The 15,581-nt window shown below is 31.8% G+C and overlaps 1 protein-coding gene across 6 annotated transcripts in view; it reads right to left on the minus strand.

Moving 5' to 3' along the window:
• The window catches only part of NCAM2 (neural cell adhesion molecule 2), a 567,512-nt gene that overhangs the window by 5,686 nt on the left and 546,245 nt on the right, over positions 1 to 15,581 (minus strand). For 5 of the 6 annotated variants that reach the window (XM_055279341.2, XM_063640653.1, XM_055279344.2 and 2 more), the window contains one exon: positions 2,980 to 3,099. In XM_055279341.2, the coding sequence (XP_055135316.2) occupies positions 2,980 to 3,099 (120 nt within the window). Of the gene's footprint in view, positions 1 to 2,943; positions 3,100 to 15,581 lie in introns of all 6 variants that reach the window. The other variant, XM_055279340.2, reaches the window with a different exon arrangement.

Consider the following 15,581-nt stretch of genomic DNA (forward strand, 5'->3'; position numbering starts at 1 on the left):
TAGATTAAAAATGATCTAAAAGAGAGTAAAAACAATTACTTGGTCTTTTAAAAATGTAATGCAGAATGATGAATGAAACAATATATTTGTAGATTTAGATGCACCAAATTGTTCACTTAGGGTGGCTTAGATTTGGTAACTAGTTGTTGATCTCAAAAATAGAATTACATGTTATAGAAGGTAAAATGCCAAAACATTTTTAAATGTCAATGATATGATTTATTAGTACTGCATTTTCTCCAGTGAAAACAATAATTGTTGCCATATTCTGTTACATAAAATTCAGAAACCAGGCTGGGCGTGGTGGCTAATGCTTGTAATCCTAGCACTTTGGGAGGCCGAGGTGGGTGGATCACTTGAGGTCAGGAGTTCCACACCAGCCTGGCCAACACGGTGAAACCAGATATCTACTAAAATTACAAAAATTAGCTGGAAATCACCTGAACCGGGAGGTGGAGATTGCAGTGAGCTGAGATCATGCCACTGCACTTCAGCCTGGGCAACAGTGCGAGACTCCATCTCAAATAATAATAATAATAATAATAATAATAAAATTCAGAAACTGAGTGAATTAACAATATTCCTTGGAACTTAATGCAAATGAACATACTTTAGGACTTGCTCACTTTTTAGTATTTACTGTATATGTTTTCTTTTGTCTCTTTTCACTATTGTTTTTCTTGTCACTTTTATATCACTTTGCAACACAGATTTTGAGTTGTTTGCAATTGTAACTTACGAAGCAATAACAACTTTATTTCTTAATATCAAGACAGCTTCACAAACCTTACTTCGATGCCAATGAATTGTGCTTTCTCGATTTTCCTAAAACTTGCAAATTCAATTGTTTACCATTGTGTACACGACATTTGGAGATGAGTTTTTCTCCCTTAACAACATACTTTTTCCACATCAAGAAAATTCGGTCAGAAATAGTATTCCAGGCCAGGCGCCGTGGCTCATACCTCTAATCCCAGCACTTTGGGAGGCCAAGGTGGGTGGATCACATGAGGTCAGGAGTTCGAGACCAGCCTGACCAACATGGAGAAAGCCCGTCTTTACTAAAAATACAAAATTAGCTTGGTGTGGCAGCGTGCGCCTGTAATCCAAGCTACTTGGGAGGCTGAGACAGAAGAATCACTTGAACCTGGGAGGCGGAGGTTGAGGTGAGCTGAGATTGCGCCATTGCACTCCAGCCTGGGCAACAAGAGTGAAACTAGTCTCAAAAAGAAAAAAAAAAAAAGAAAGAAAGAAATAGTATTCCAATCCATCTCTGTGACTTTGACCTTACCATGTTATAATGGAGTGAAAGTTACAATGCTAATTCCTCTGGGATTTATTTGTAATTTATTTTATATTTTTGAATGAGAAGGGTAAAACATATTCTGCAGATCAAAGCTATCAGAACTAATCAAAGTAATAGGCAAAAACTAGTAATATCCATTGCTGCTAATGAAAAAAACATTAAAAAACATTGTACCAATGAGAGCAGGCTATTTTATATATGTTATAAATAGTGCAGTCTCAGTTATTCCTTTTGAGCATTCACAAGTACTGAAAATATTGACAATACAGGGTCATAAAAGCAATGTGTCACCTCAAGCATCAAACTGTAGAGAAATAGTTCTGATTAGAGTTCTGATAGTAAGTTAGCATAATACTTAATATATCTCTTACTCATTTAATATATATTAAGTTTTTAATGACCCAGTGCTTTCACCAAATTGATAGTTTGTTTCTGGGTATAGAATTTCTCACCACTTACGTATAGGTAAAATATTTTTAAGATTACTGTTAATCATATTATTTTATATTGGTGATTTATTTTCTATAATTGAGACATAGTTATTAAATTACCCTTTTTTCCCAAAATATAGCCCAGTCCAAGAGCATATTCTTAACTAGTTTTCATGTACACTTCTTATTTCTAAAGTGGAGAATGTAGAACCCACATCTAATACAGTTAATTTGAATTTACATTGTAATAATCTCTAAATGCAATCACTAAAATTGGCCCAAGGATTTATATCAAATTTTTTTCTATAGAGTAGTACTTTGTATTTGTGTAAATATTATTTCAGCCCGTTGTGGGCAGATAGAGGGAATTTATGAAAATAAAATCATTTTCTTCATCTGTGACAACATTTTGTCTTTGATTTAGGATGAGAAACCTAAATCAGTTTACTCTGCAAGAAAATATTAGGTGCTACAAAAATAAATATTTGTTCTGAAAAATAATAAAATTAAAAAGTTATTTTGGTGCACAGTAAAGAAGTGTGTGATCACTATGGTTTTGTTAGTATCACATGCATCCAATAGAATACTAGTGTTACTACTTTGTAACAATGTCTTTGCTTTGAATTATTCTAATTGTCCTGTGCATGAATCTAGGCATATATTCATCTTTTCAGGTTTTGTTATCTACTATAGTTTTAACAGAGCTATTAGAGATGCAAAATAAGTAACATCAAGAATGGAAAACAAGCATCATTTACTGCATAGACATTACAATGATAAATCCTTTAATATTATTTTCTCCTCTGCACAAGTATTTCTTTTTAAAATAGCCGTGTGTATATTTCAATGACATTTATATTCAAAGCGATGACAAATTTTCTGACGTGTCTTTATTTCAGTAAATATAATTCTTTTATTTTGAAAGCAAAAACAACACTATCTTAAAAAGACAGACTATTGCTGAAAATCTCAAACTCTGTAAGATACTTATTTTTTTATACTTTTGCATTAAATTACAGATATACGGTTTAACAGACTTTCTCTGACATTCATACAAAGTTTTCAAGGAAAATGTCTCCTTAGAAAATGGATTTTAGATATTCACATGTACTTTCATTGAAAAAGTAAAAGCACAATTCTTTTACAAATAATTAATATTTAAATATGTAATACAACAATAATAATGTGCTATCATTTTGCCAATACCCATTAGAACATAAGTAAGCACTCCAAGCCACATACTCAGGTTCTGTTAGTGGTGTGGTTTCATTTGGCTCATTTACTGGGCTCCCATCTTCGTGATTAGTAATTCTTTCATCCTCTGTTCTCATCTCCACTATTGGTTCTTTTGATCCATCTTTCCTAGAAACATAAAGAGAAACATCTCACCTGTGTAATTTAAAAATGGATGCATTATGGAACAAACAGAGTTTAAAATCACCCAATTCTATCTTCCTCCAAATAAATCCAATTTGCTTAATTTAAGAAAACCACTGAGAAATGCTTTACCATTTAAATTTCTCTCACCATATATTATCACTCAGAAAAAAAGGGAGAAATTCCATTTTTTCTAGATATCTTTTTCTCATCAATTGTTTTGCAAAATTGGTACATATTTTAAATCCTATTGTATATATTCTATTTTGAAAAAAAAGAAAATATTTTGTTAATACAATGTATAGCATCAAGTAGCTTTCTTTCCTCTAGCCACATTTGAAACTATCAAAATATTTTAAAACATTTTTAAAATAATAAAAAACATTTTAAAATTTTAAAATATTTGAAATACTTCAGAAGGGTTGCTTTTATTTCAAAATTTAGAAGACAAAATTTGTATGTGCTGTCTTCTTTTAAATATCTCTACCAATTTGTATGAAAGATCTTAACTGTAAAATGATTATGGACTTCTAACTTATTCACGTTTTTCAAGAAAATAGTTTAAATAAAATAATCTTTGTAACATATATGCATACCTTTTCATTTATAACTTCATACTCCAATGTCGTCTTTATCAAATTTTGAATATATGACAGTGAATGTAATTTTTCACAATTGATGAAAACTAGAAAACTTATTACAATGTTTCATGCCTCACAACTGAACAACAACCAAAAAAAGAGTAACAAGGAAGTTATTTGGTGATGACAAGGAGTAAAGTGAGACAGAAGAATTGGGCATGAAGTACTGCTAATATAGATTTCAAATAGGTACAGAAAAAAAACACTAAAGAAGGGTTGGGGGCTTCAATTTGTATTCATTCAGCAGTCTTCATATGAATGTTTACAGTAACACTATTTATAAATTGCCAAAAATTGTAACCTACTTGCCTTCCAGTAAGTGAATGGATAGTAGGTAATGGATAAATAAGCTGTGGTCCATCAGTAAAATTGAAAATTACTAATAATAAAATAAATGAGCTAACTACCATGAAAATATATAGAAGAACTTTAAATATATTTACTAAGGCAACTGAGGCAGTTTGAAATGACTAAATACTTTATAATTCCAACTATATGACATTCTGGAAATAACAAATCTATAATGGCAATAATAAAGTCCACAGTTGCCAGGGACTAGAGGAAGGGTGGGGCATTTAGAACATTCAGAGCAGGGAAACTGTTATGTTTCTTATCATATGGTGGATATAGGATATTAAAATTTGCTCTTAAGAAGCATATAAACTAGGATTACCAAAAAAAAAAAAAAGCAAGCAAACAACAAATCTACAGTGGTCCAAAGATTGAACAGATTCTACGAACTTTTGATCAGATCACAGTTACATATCATTCCTCTTATCTGAGTATGTAGGTACCTCACATACACATGCATCATAATTTGAAGAATGGGTGTTGATAAGAATAGAAGAAATCTAGAAGTGAATAAACTTTTTTAGCTCTGAAAATCAGATGTCTGTAAGAGACAGTGATTCAGACAGATTTAGCAACATTCTGTGATCAGGGGCCCCAAGTAAGTAAGCTCTATAGAGTCAGTAAAGACGGATGAAGAGCCCTCTACCACTGGATCTTCATGTTGTTTTGTTTGTTTGTCTGTGTGTTAGTTTTCATTATTCTTCAATTGATTCTTTTAAAAAGTTCCGCATGATACCAGTGTTTGTGATGACATACAGGATTATACTATTTGTGGAAATGTGGCTATTGATGATTCTTAGCAAGAAAATGATTCAACCATTTTCTTATATTAACAATTGGTACAAATATATGATGAAGTAAAGCACAATGCAGAGAGAAGACAGAACTAGTGAATTCTGATTTTAATTGTTTTCCTTACTAAAAATGAATATGCAAACAAATATCTTTAAATTAAAAATAATTAAATAAATATTACTGAAAGGACATTCAAGATTAACAAGAGAAAATGGTTAGTTAGTAGCCTTTACAATTCTTATTTTTGTTTTTGGTGATCTTTTTAATTTTAATTTTTGTTACATTAATTTTTTTCCGGAGACGTTCTACACAGATATCAGCACATATGAATCAAATACATATAGTTATTTTTACACAAGTGGTAATATACTAACTGTATTTAATTGAGCCTTTTGAATTAACACTGAGTTTTAGCTATAATTTATAAAAGAATATTTAGAGTTGTCTCTTATTTTTTCACGCTGCATACTATGCTGTTGTATGTATGTACCACCATATATTTAACCAGTCACCAACTGACATTTAGGTTACTTTTAACTTTTTTATTATAATAAATACAATAAGTATTATCAAGTGAATATTTCACTTAACCTTAGTTGGCTATATTTGAAACACACATAATTTACATGTCGAATCTCCTATCCATTGTAAGTTTTTTATATATATATACAGAATATATCTATATATACAGAATATATATATATACAGAATATATTTACAGAATATATATATATATATATAAAATTTTTTTTTTAAGACAGAATTTCGCTCTGTCGTCCAGGCTGGAGTGCCCTGGCGCAATCTCGGCTCACTGCAAGCTCCGCCTCCTGGGTTCATGCCATTCTCCTGCCTCAGCCTCTCAAGTAGCTGGGACTACAGGTGCCCGCCACCACGTCCGGCTAATTTTTTTTTTTTTTTTTTTGTATTTTTTAGTAGAGACGGGGTTTCACCGCGTTAGCCACGATGGTCTCCATCTCCTGACTTCGTGTAAGTTATATTAAGCAATACCAGAATCATTATTGATATTTTCTGTAGAATTAAAAAGAGTAAATGAGGCAATTGTTTGTCAAAATAGTCACAAAATGTAATGTGGATAAGTTTCACAATGTATAGACTGGTTAACATTATATAAATTCCTGCCATATTTTAGAACTTATTATTAAATAGGAAATAATAACAAGCATGCATAATGTTTAAAGGGAGGTGTCCCAGAACTAAATTAGCTGGCTCTCCCACTAACTCATTGCACAAAACTCCCCATCCTTCGTTGCTTAGTTAATAAAACAAAGATGATAATAGTACCAAACTAATTCCTGTAGGTTACTTGTAATAGCTGATGCATGTGCCACACTCAATCAGTGTTACCTGCATCACTATCTCGGCATGCATAGAGAATTTACACTTGGAAATACATTACTGAAACTTTCAATTTTAAGAAATTTAAAAAAAATGAAAATGTCGACACTGAAAAAAATTTATAAAATTCATTAACTTGCAGATAAAAATATAAACTTTCATGTAATAAATAGCATCATATAAATAAATATTTGCAAGGAATACAAAATCTAATGATTATAAGACACATGATGTAAGCAACAAGTAAGAGAAAAGGTTAAATAACTCTATGAAAGTGTGTAAAGACATTAAAAGTCAATTAAAACAAAGTAACCAAAAAAAGAAACAAGCTCAGACTCAACCTAAATAGACAAATGCAAATCTTAAATAACATCAAGTTTTACTTATCAGATTGTCAAAAAATAAATTGGTGATATTTAATATGTCAGAGGTTGTAGAGAAATATGCATTCTTTGCTTTTATTGCAGCCATGAATTGGAATAGACTTCTGTGGGCAATTTGCCAGCATTTTTCAGTTTTGGCCTTCCATTCTACATCTAGTATCTTACTGTATATTTACAAAATTTATATATATGGATGTTCAAAACAGAACAGTCCATTATAAAAATATTGAAAGTTTCTTCTAAAGTGTAACAATAAAGAAGCAGAGAAATACATTATTATATCTAACACTATGAATACTACTCATTTATGAAAAGAATGAGGAAGAGATTTATGTGCTGAAATGGAACATTATTGCAGCTGTATTTCTATGTGACATAAATTTGCTAAAATTTATATACATATATATGTAGTACATAGAAATATCTGTGTGTGTGAATGTGTGTGTACCCTAGGATATTATTTTTTACAAACTATAGACCACCTGGAAAATTATTGGGAAGGAAAGAAGAAAATATTAATGCTTATGTATGAGGCAGCAAACAGGATCAGTATTGATTAAGGTCTTTGATTTCTACTTTTTACATTTCTTTGATTTTTGAGTGTTTAAATAAAATTATATATATTTTATTCAATTAAATTATATATAATTCAATTAAATTATATATAATTTTATTAAATTGAATTATATATAATTTTATTAAATTGAATTATATATAATTTTATTAAATTGAATTATATATAATTTTATTAAATTAAATATAAAATTACGTATAGATACTGCTTTTGAAACTAAAATATTTGGTTACTTACAGAAACACTAATATATGTTATGTTTTATTAACAGAGAGGGAGAGATTTCACATGAAAACTATAAATGTCTAAATGCGTTCTGCCTCTGTCAAATGTCATCCAGTCTATCATAAAAGGTGATATTATTAAATTAAATATAAATTATATATGTTGGTACTGCTTTTGTAACTAAAATATTTAGTTACTTAAAGAAACACTAATACTATATTATGTTTTATTAATATTAACACAGAGAGACAGTTTCCACATTAAAGACAGTAAATGTCCATGCACTCTGCCCCTGTCAGATGTCATCTGGTATATCATGAGAGGTGATATTATTGATTAATTAATAAGCACACCCTGCCAGAATGTGAGGATTTCATGCAATTAATAAATCATGAAAACAGCTTTGAGAATGATTAGTTTAGAAAAGGGAAGAGTAAAAGGGTATACTGTGGTTACCTTAAAATACAAATATGGCTGTAAGGTTTTTAAAGTATTGATGTATTCTATGTTTTATTTCAGAATGCATAATTAATAAAAAGCTTAATTCTACTATGTAGAATAACTTATTTGCAAATAATTTTAACTTAAATGGAATGGAAGGATATGCAAAAATAATACAAATAAAACACATCCCAAAACAAATTTAATATTGAAAATTTTGTGTTCCTTATACCTGCGTTGGACAGGAGGTATCATCATGTGACTTCATATTCTCTTTACTTTCTCAGATTTTCTGATTGCTTGTGATTCAAGTTTGGGCCCATGTATATAGCTAAAATTGAGGAGCAAGTATTCATGTAATATTTCACTCACAATAACCATTGGATCCTACTGTCATGATACTTTTGTAAGGGGGGAATGAATGAAAAGAAGATTAGGACTGAATATCCAATAAGACCTCATTCATCTGTGTTTTTATGAATCTACCATGATATTTTCATTTTACATATTATGGATGGGATGAAAATGATTCAAATATGCCAATTAGACAACAGCAAAATTTCACTCGTGTTTTGTAATCTGTGTGCCATTTGTTTCCCAGAGTTTATAAATAACCTGCTGAAGTATACAACTTCTTTTCTGGAATATTTGAAGTTATGTAATTGTATTTCTTATAGATTTTATTCTGTATATTCACTTTTCTCCAACATCTATGATTCTTCTTGTTTCTTCCTTATTACTTAGATTAGTGTAATTCAGTATAATAGCCAGTCTTTCAGGTGATAAATGTGTGGTTGTCATGGAGCAGTGACAAATATTTCTAGGCACACATGTGAATATGTCTACTAGAAGGTAAACCTTGTTTATTAATGTTTTTCTTTTGCTTTTAGTCTTTCGACTTTCCCACATACATGTATTCACTATTACAAACTATTAACCACATACATTGTAATTTTTTAACATCAGGAAAACATTCTGCTATGATGCCTAGCAATTATAAACTACAAAGAATAATTTTAAAATTCCATTTGTATAGACTTCATTTAGACCAGTTTTAATTTCATAGCAAAATTGAGAGGGAGACAGAGATTTCCTATGTATCCCCTGCTCCCACACATTCACAGCCTCCCCCATTAGCAACATCTCCCACCAGAGGGATGCATTTGTTACAATCAGTGAACCTACCTTGACACATCGTTACCCCAAATTTATACTTTACATTAAGGTTCACTCTTGGGGTTGTACATTCTATGTGTTTGAAAATGTTTATCATGATGTTTTCCCACAATTATTTTATCATACAGAATAGTTTTACTGCCTCACAAATCTTCTGTACTCCACCTACTTATTCCTCCCTTCTTTCCAACATGTGCAACCACTGATCTTTTTAGTGTCTTCTGCTTTTCTCAAAGCAAAACTATATTTGTCATACAGTTGGAATTGTAAAGTAGGTAGTCTTTTAAAATTGGCTTATTTCACTTAGTAATAATCATCTGAGTTTCCTCCATGTCTCTTCATGGCTTGCTATCTCTTTCCTTTTTAGTGCTGAATAATAGCCCATTGTTGGGATCTACCACAGTTTATTCATTCACCTACTGAAGGATGTCTTAATTGCTTCCAAGTTTTGGCAGTTATGAAACAAGCTTCTGAAAACATCAGTGTGCAGGTTTTGGTGTAGACATACACTTTCAACTTCTTTGGGTAAATACTAAGTAGTTCAAATAATAAATTTTAAGGTCAGAGTATGTTTATTTTCTTGAGAAGCTGCTAAATTGTCTTCCAAAGTGATTGTATCACTGCATTTCCATCAGCAATGAATGAGATGTCCTGTTGCTTCACATCTAGCATTTGGTGTTGTCAGTGTCCTAGATGTTGACCATTTCAATAGGCTTGCAGTGGTACAGTAGCTCATTTTAATTTTCATTTCCCTGGTTCATAGGATTTGAAATATCTTTTCATAGGCTTATTTACTATTTGTATATCTTCTTTAATTAGGTATGTATTAAGTATTTTGGCCCACTTTCTAATTGGGCTCTTCTTTTTATTATATAGAGTTTAAGAATTATTTGTATATTTCATATAATAGTCCTTTGTCAGATACGTATTTTGCAAATATTTCCTCCCATTCTGTGATTTGTCTTTTCATTCATTTATCAGTGTCTTTTGCAGAGCATAAATTTTTAATTTTATAGAAGTCCAGCTTATCATGAGGTCAGGAGTTCGAGACTATCCTGGCTAACATGGTGAAACCACATCTCTACTAAAAACACAAAAAATTAGCCAGGCATGGTGGCAGGCACCTGTAACCCCAGCTACTCAGGAGGCTGAGGCAGGAGAATCACTTGAACCCAGGAGGCGGAGGTTGCAGTGAGCTGAGATCAGGCTACTGCACTCCAGCCTGGGCAACAGAGCAAGACTGTCTCAAACAAACAAACGAACAACCCCAAAAGCCACCTTTCTTTCATGGATTGTGCTTCTGGTGTTGAATCCTAAAATTCACTACCAAAACCAAGGTCATCTAGATTACCTGCCATGTTTTCTTCTAGCAGTTTTATAATTTTTTGATTTACATTCATTTTAATATTACATTTTGAGTTAATTTTTATGAAGTGCATAATGTCTGTGGCTAGATATATTTTTTTTCTTATGGATTACAGTTGTTCCAGTACCATTTGTTGAAAATACCATCTTTTCACCATAGTACTGCCTTAACTATGTGTGACATGTCAGTTCACTAGGTCTATTTCTGGGGTTTTTATTTGGTTCCATTAATTTATTTGTTTATTCTTTGGCCAATATCGCATTGTCTTGTTTACTGTAGCTTATAGTAAGTATTGAAGTTAGATAGTGTCAATCCTACAAATTTACACTTTCAATATTACTTTGGTTATTGTGGTTCTTTTTGCCTCTCTATGTAATAAACTTTAGAATCAATTTGTCAATATTCACATAGTGACTTGTGATTTTGTTGGGATTACGTTGACTCTACAGATCAAGTTGGGAAGAGCTGACATCTTGTCCATATTGAGTCTTTCTATCCATGAACATGAAATAACTCTCCATTTATTTCATTCTTCTTTTATTTTCTATCATCAGTTACATAGTTTTCTTCATGTAGATCTTATACATATTTTATTAGATATATGCCTGAGTATTTAATTTTGTGGGGTGCTAGTTAAAAGAATAATTTTGTTTTTAATTTCAAATTTCACTTGTTTATTGGTGGTATATTTTTTATTTTTGCATATTAATTGATTTTTGCATATTAATCTTTTATCCTGCAACCTTGCAATAATCATTGATTATACCCAGGTGTTTTTTCAGGCTTTATTCATAGACTATTATGTCATCTGCAAACAAAGAGAGTTATTTCTTCCTTCCCAATCAATATGCCTTTTATTTCCTTTCTTTGTCTTATGGCTTTCACTAGTTATTCCAGTACAATGTTGAAAAGAATTAGTGAGAGACGATATGGTGGGGACAGCTTCTAGTTACTCACTAAGATGTAAAGAATGATGTAAGTTGTAGTTTTTTAGATATCCTTTATTAAGTTAAGGAAGGTCCACTCCTCATTCTTATTGGAAGCTTTTATTATGAATGGGTATCAATTTTTGTGAAATAATTTATGTATCTATTATTATGATTTTATGATTATTTTTCTTTATTATCTTGAAGTGTTGGATTTGCATTGATTCCTTAACATTGAACCAGACTTGCATACCTGGGATAAATCCCACTTGGGTGTGATATATAGTTTATTTATAAATTGTTGGATTTGACTTGCTAATATTTTGTAAATGGTGTTTGCATCTATGTTTAGAAAGATATTGGCCTGTGGTTTTCTTGTCATATCTTTGTCTCTTTTTGGCATTTCAGTAATGCTGGCTTCATAGAATGAGAAAGTATTCTCTCTATCTCTATCTTTTGAAATAGTATGTAGATAATTGATATAATTTAATGTTTAAACGTTTGGTAGAATTCACCAGTGAACCTGTCTGGGCTTGGTGCTTTCTGTCTGGGGAGACTATTAATTATTAATTCAATTTGTCTGATGGATGTAAAGGTCTGTTCAGATTGCTTCTTCCTTTGTGACATTTAGCTGATTGTGCCTTTTGAGGAATTTCTCTGTTTCACTTTGGTTATCAAATTATTGGCATAAATTGCTCATGGTATTACTTTATTATCCTTTGAATGACAATGCTGTCTATAGTAGTTATTCCTTCTTTATTTCTGATATTCCTGTGTTTTTTTCTCTCTCTATCTCTGTATTTTATTTTTCTGAGTTAGCTTAGGTATAGACTTAGCAATTTTGTTAATCTTTTAAAAGAACCAGTTTTCAGTTTTAATATTCTCTATTGATTTTGTTTTGAAATGTATTTACTTCTTCTGCAATGTTTATTATTTGTTTTCTTCTGCTTACTTTGAACTTCATCTGCTCTTCTTTTCTCAGTTTTCTGAGGTAGAAATCTAGATAATTCACTTTAAATCTTTCTTATATTCTAATATATGCATTCAAGGAAATTTCCCTCTAAACATTTCTTTCACTTCATCCCCCAAATTTTGATTTGTTGTGTTTTCATTTTCATTTAGTTTAAAATATTTAAAAATTTCTTTTGAGATATTTTTCTTGGACCTATGTGTTACTTAAATGTACATTGTTGGCCGGGCGCGGTGGCTCAAGCCTGTAATCCCAGCACTTTGGGAGGCCGAGGCGGGTGGATCACGAGGTCAGGAGATCGAGACCATCCTGGCTAACACGGTGAAACCCCGTCTCTACTAAAAATACAAAAAAAAATTAGCCGGGCGTGTTGGCGGGCGCCTGTAGTCCCAGCTACTCGGGAGGCTGAGGCAGGAGAATGGCGTGAACCCGGGAGCCGGAGCTTGCAGTGAGCCGAGATCGCGCCACTGCACTCCAGCCTGGGCAACAGAGCGAGACTCCGTCTCAAAAAAAAAAAAAAAAAAAAAAAAAAATGTACATTGTTTAATCTTCAAGCATTTGGAGTATTTTCTAGCTTTCTTTTATTGATTTGTAGTATAATTCCATTGTGGTATGAGAGCAGACATAGTATGATTCCTATTTATAAAATGCTTTAAAGTGTGTCATATGACCTAGGGTGTGATCTATCTTGGTGCATATTCTAGGCAAGCTTGAGAAGTGTATGCATTCTGCTGTTACTGGATTAATTAGTCTGTAGATGACATATATAGTTGATTGAAGTTGATTGGTTAAGCAATGTCCTTACAGATTTTATTTTTTTCTCTTTTTTCCAAAATTTTCCCATTTTTTCTTACTTTTTTCTTTTTATCTTTGTATTCTCCCCCCCCCCCCCTTTTTTTTGTTACAGAGTTTCGCTCTTGTTGCATAGGCTGGAGTGCAATGGCGCGATCTCAGCTCACAGCAACCTCCGCCTCCTGGGTCCATGTATTCCATTTTTTTTTCTGCTTGCTGAATTAGTCAGTTCCTTATAGAGCAGCGTTAAAGTCTCCAGCTATAAAAGTGGATACATCTATTTCTCATTAAGTTGCATTAATTTTTGCCTTGCATATTTTTGTACTTTGTTAAACATATACACGTTAAAGATCACTATATTTTCCTTGAGAAATGACCCCATTATGATTAGGTAATAGCCGGTTAGAAACCTGATAACTTTCCTTGCTCTGAAGTCGACTGCATCTGGCATCAATATTTCCACTCCTGCTTTCATTTGATTCGTGTTAGCATAGTATGTCTTTTTCTATCTATTTATCTTTAATTCACATGTGTCATTATTCTTATTGTGGTGTCTGTGTGTGTGTGTGTGTGAACAATATCCGGTTGCGTTTTTTTTTTAATCTACTCTGTCTCTACCTTTCAATTGATCTATTTAGATAATTATAATTTTAAGGTAATTACTGATACAATGGATTAATATCTACTATATTTGTAACTATTTTATTTGTTGCCCTTTTTCTTTATTTCAGTTTTTGTCTTTCACTATTTTTCTTTGGCGATTTCAATTGAGCATTTTATATGATTTAATTTTCTTTCCTTAGCATATCAGTTATCTTTCTTTAACTTGTTTATTTGTTGTTCAAGAATTTTCAATATGCATTTACAATGAACTGAATGAGGTCAATTTTCAAATAACACTGTACTGCTTAATGGGTAGCAGGAGTTCTTTATGTTAAGTTATTTCTAAGTCTTTCCTCTCATCCCTTATATCGTTGTTAGCATTCATTTATCTTATACATAGTATATATACACAATATAATAAAATATATTGTTTCCGTTATTTTCAATAATCTTATGAATAAGAATAAGAAAAGTAAAAGTTTTTAATTTACCTTCACTTAGTCTTTTCTGATGCACTTCCTTTCTTTAAACATATATTAGGGAAAGGACAGCCTCTTCAATAAACCGTGCTGGGCAAACTAGATCCATATGCAGAAGCATAAAACCAGACCCCTATCTCTCACCATACACAAAAATCAAATCAAAATTGATTAAAGATTTAAGTCTAAGATCTGAACCCATGAAACTACTAGAAGAAAAAGTTGGGGAAATTCTTCAGGACATTGGTCTGGGCAAAGATTTCTTGAGCAAGACCTCAAGAGCACAGGCAACCAAAACAAAAAATGGACAGACGGGATCACATCAAGCTTAAAAGGATCTGAACAGCAATGGAAATAATCAGTAAAGTGAAGAGACAACTTATGGAATAGGAAAAAAATATTTGCAAACTATTCAATTAACAAGGAATTAATAACCAGGATATATTAAGGAACTCAATTGAATAGCAAAACAACAACAAGAAATAACAACAACAAAACATAAACAAGTCCAATTTAAAAATGATCAAATGATTTGGAGATCTGAGTTTCCAGTTTAAAGCATTTTTATTCTCTGAAGAACTTGTTCAGGGCCAGGCACAGTGGCTCACGCCTGAAATCCCAGCACTTTGGGAGGCCGAGGTGGGTGGAGGTCAGGAGTTTCAGACCAGCCTGGCCAGCATGGCGAAACCCCTCCTCTACTAAAAATAAAAAATTAGCCAAGCATGGTGACACATGCCTGTAATCCCAGCTACTCAGGAGTCTGAGGCAGGAGAATTGCTTGAATCTCAGAAGGGAAAGGTGAAAGTGGGCCAAGATCACGCCACTGCACCCCAGACCAGGCAACAGAGTAAAACTCTGTCTCAAAAAAAAAAAAAAAAGAACTTGTTCAAACATTTCTTGCAAGTCAGATCCATTGGCAAAAAATGCCCTCTATGTCTGTTTCTCTGAGAAAGGATATTCTTTCTGCTGCACATGTGAAGGATAATTTCACATTTCACAGAGACAGAATTCTACACTAGTGGGGTTTTCTCTCTCAACACCAAAAATACTTCACTCTCTTCTTGTTTTTATGGCTTCTGGCAGAAAAATCAGATGTAAAACTTATTTTTCCTCCATCAGTAAGGGCGTTTTTACCTCTGGCTCTCTTGCTCCTTTCAGTATTCTATATAGATAAGGAATATATATGTATAAATATATTATTCATTCATATATAACCATATTTATATATAAATATAGTATTCATATATATTCATATTCATATAGTAGTCATTCATATATATTCATATTCATATATATAGTATTCATTCATATATATTCATATTCATATATAAATATAGTATTCATATATATTCTTATTCATGTATATGGATATATAAAATATATAAATAT

The sequence above is a fragment of the Symphalangus syndactylus genome, chromosome 5 (genome assembly GCF_028878055.3).
Source record: "Symphalangus syndactylus isolate Jambi chromosome 5, NHGRI_mSymSyn1-v2.1_pri, whole genome shotgun sequence".
In the NCBI taxonomy this organism is placed as follows: domain Eukaryota; kingdom Metazoa; phylum Chordata; class Mammalia; order Primates; family Hylobatidae; genus Symphalangus; species Symphalangus syndactylus.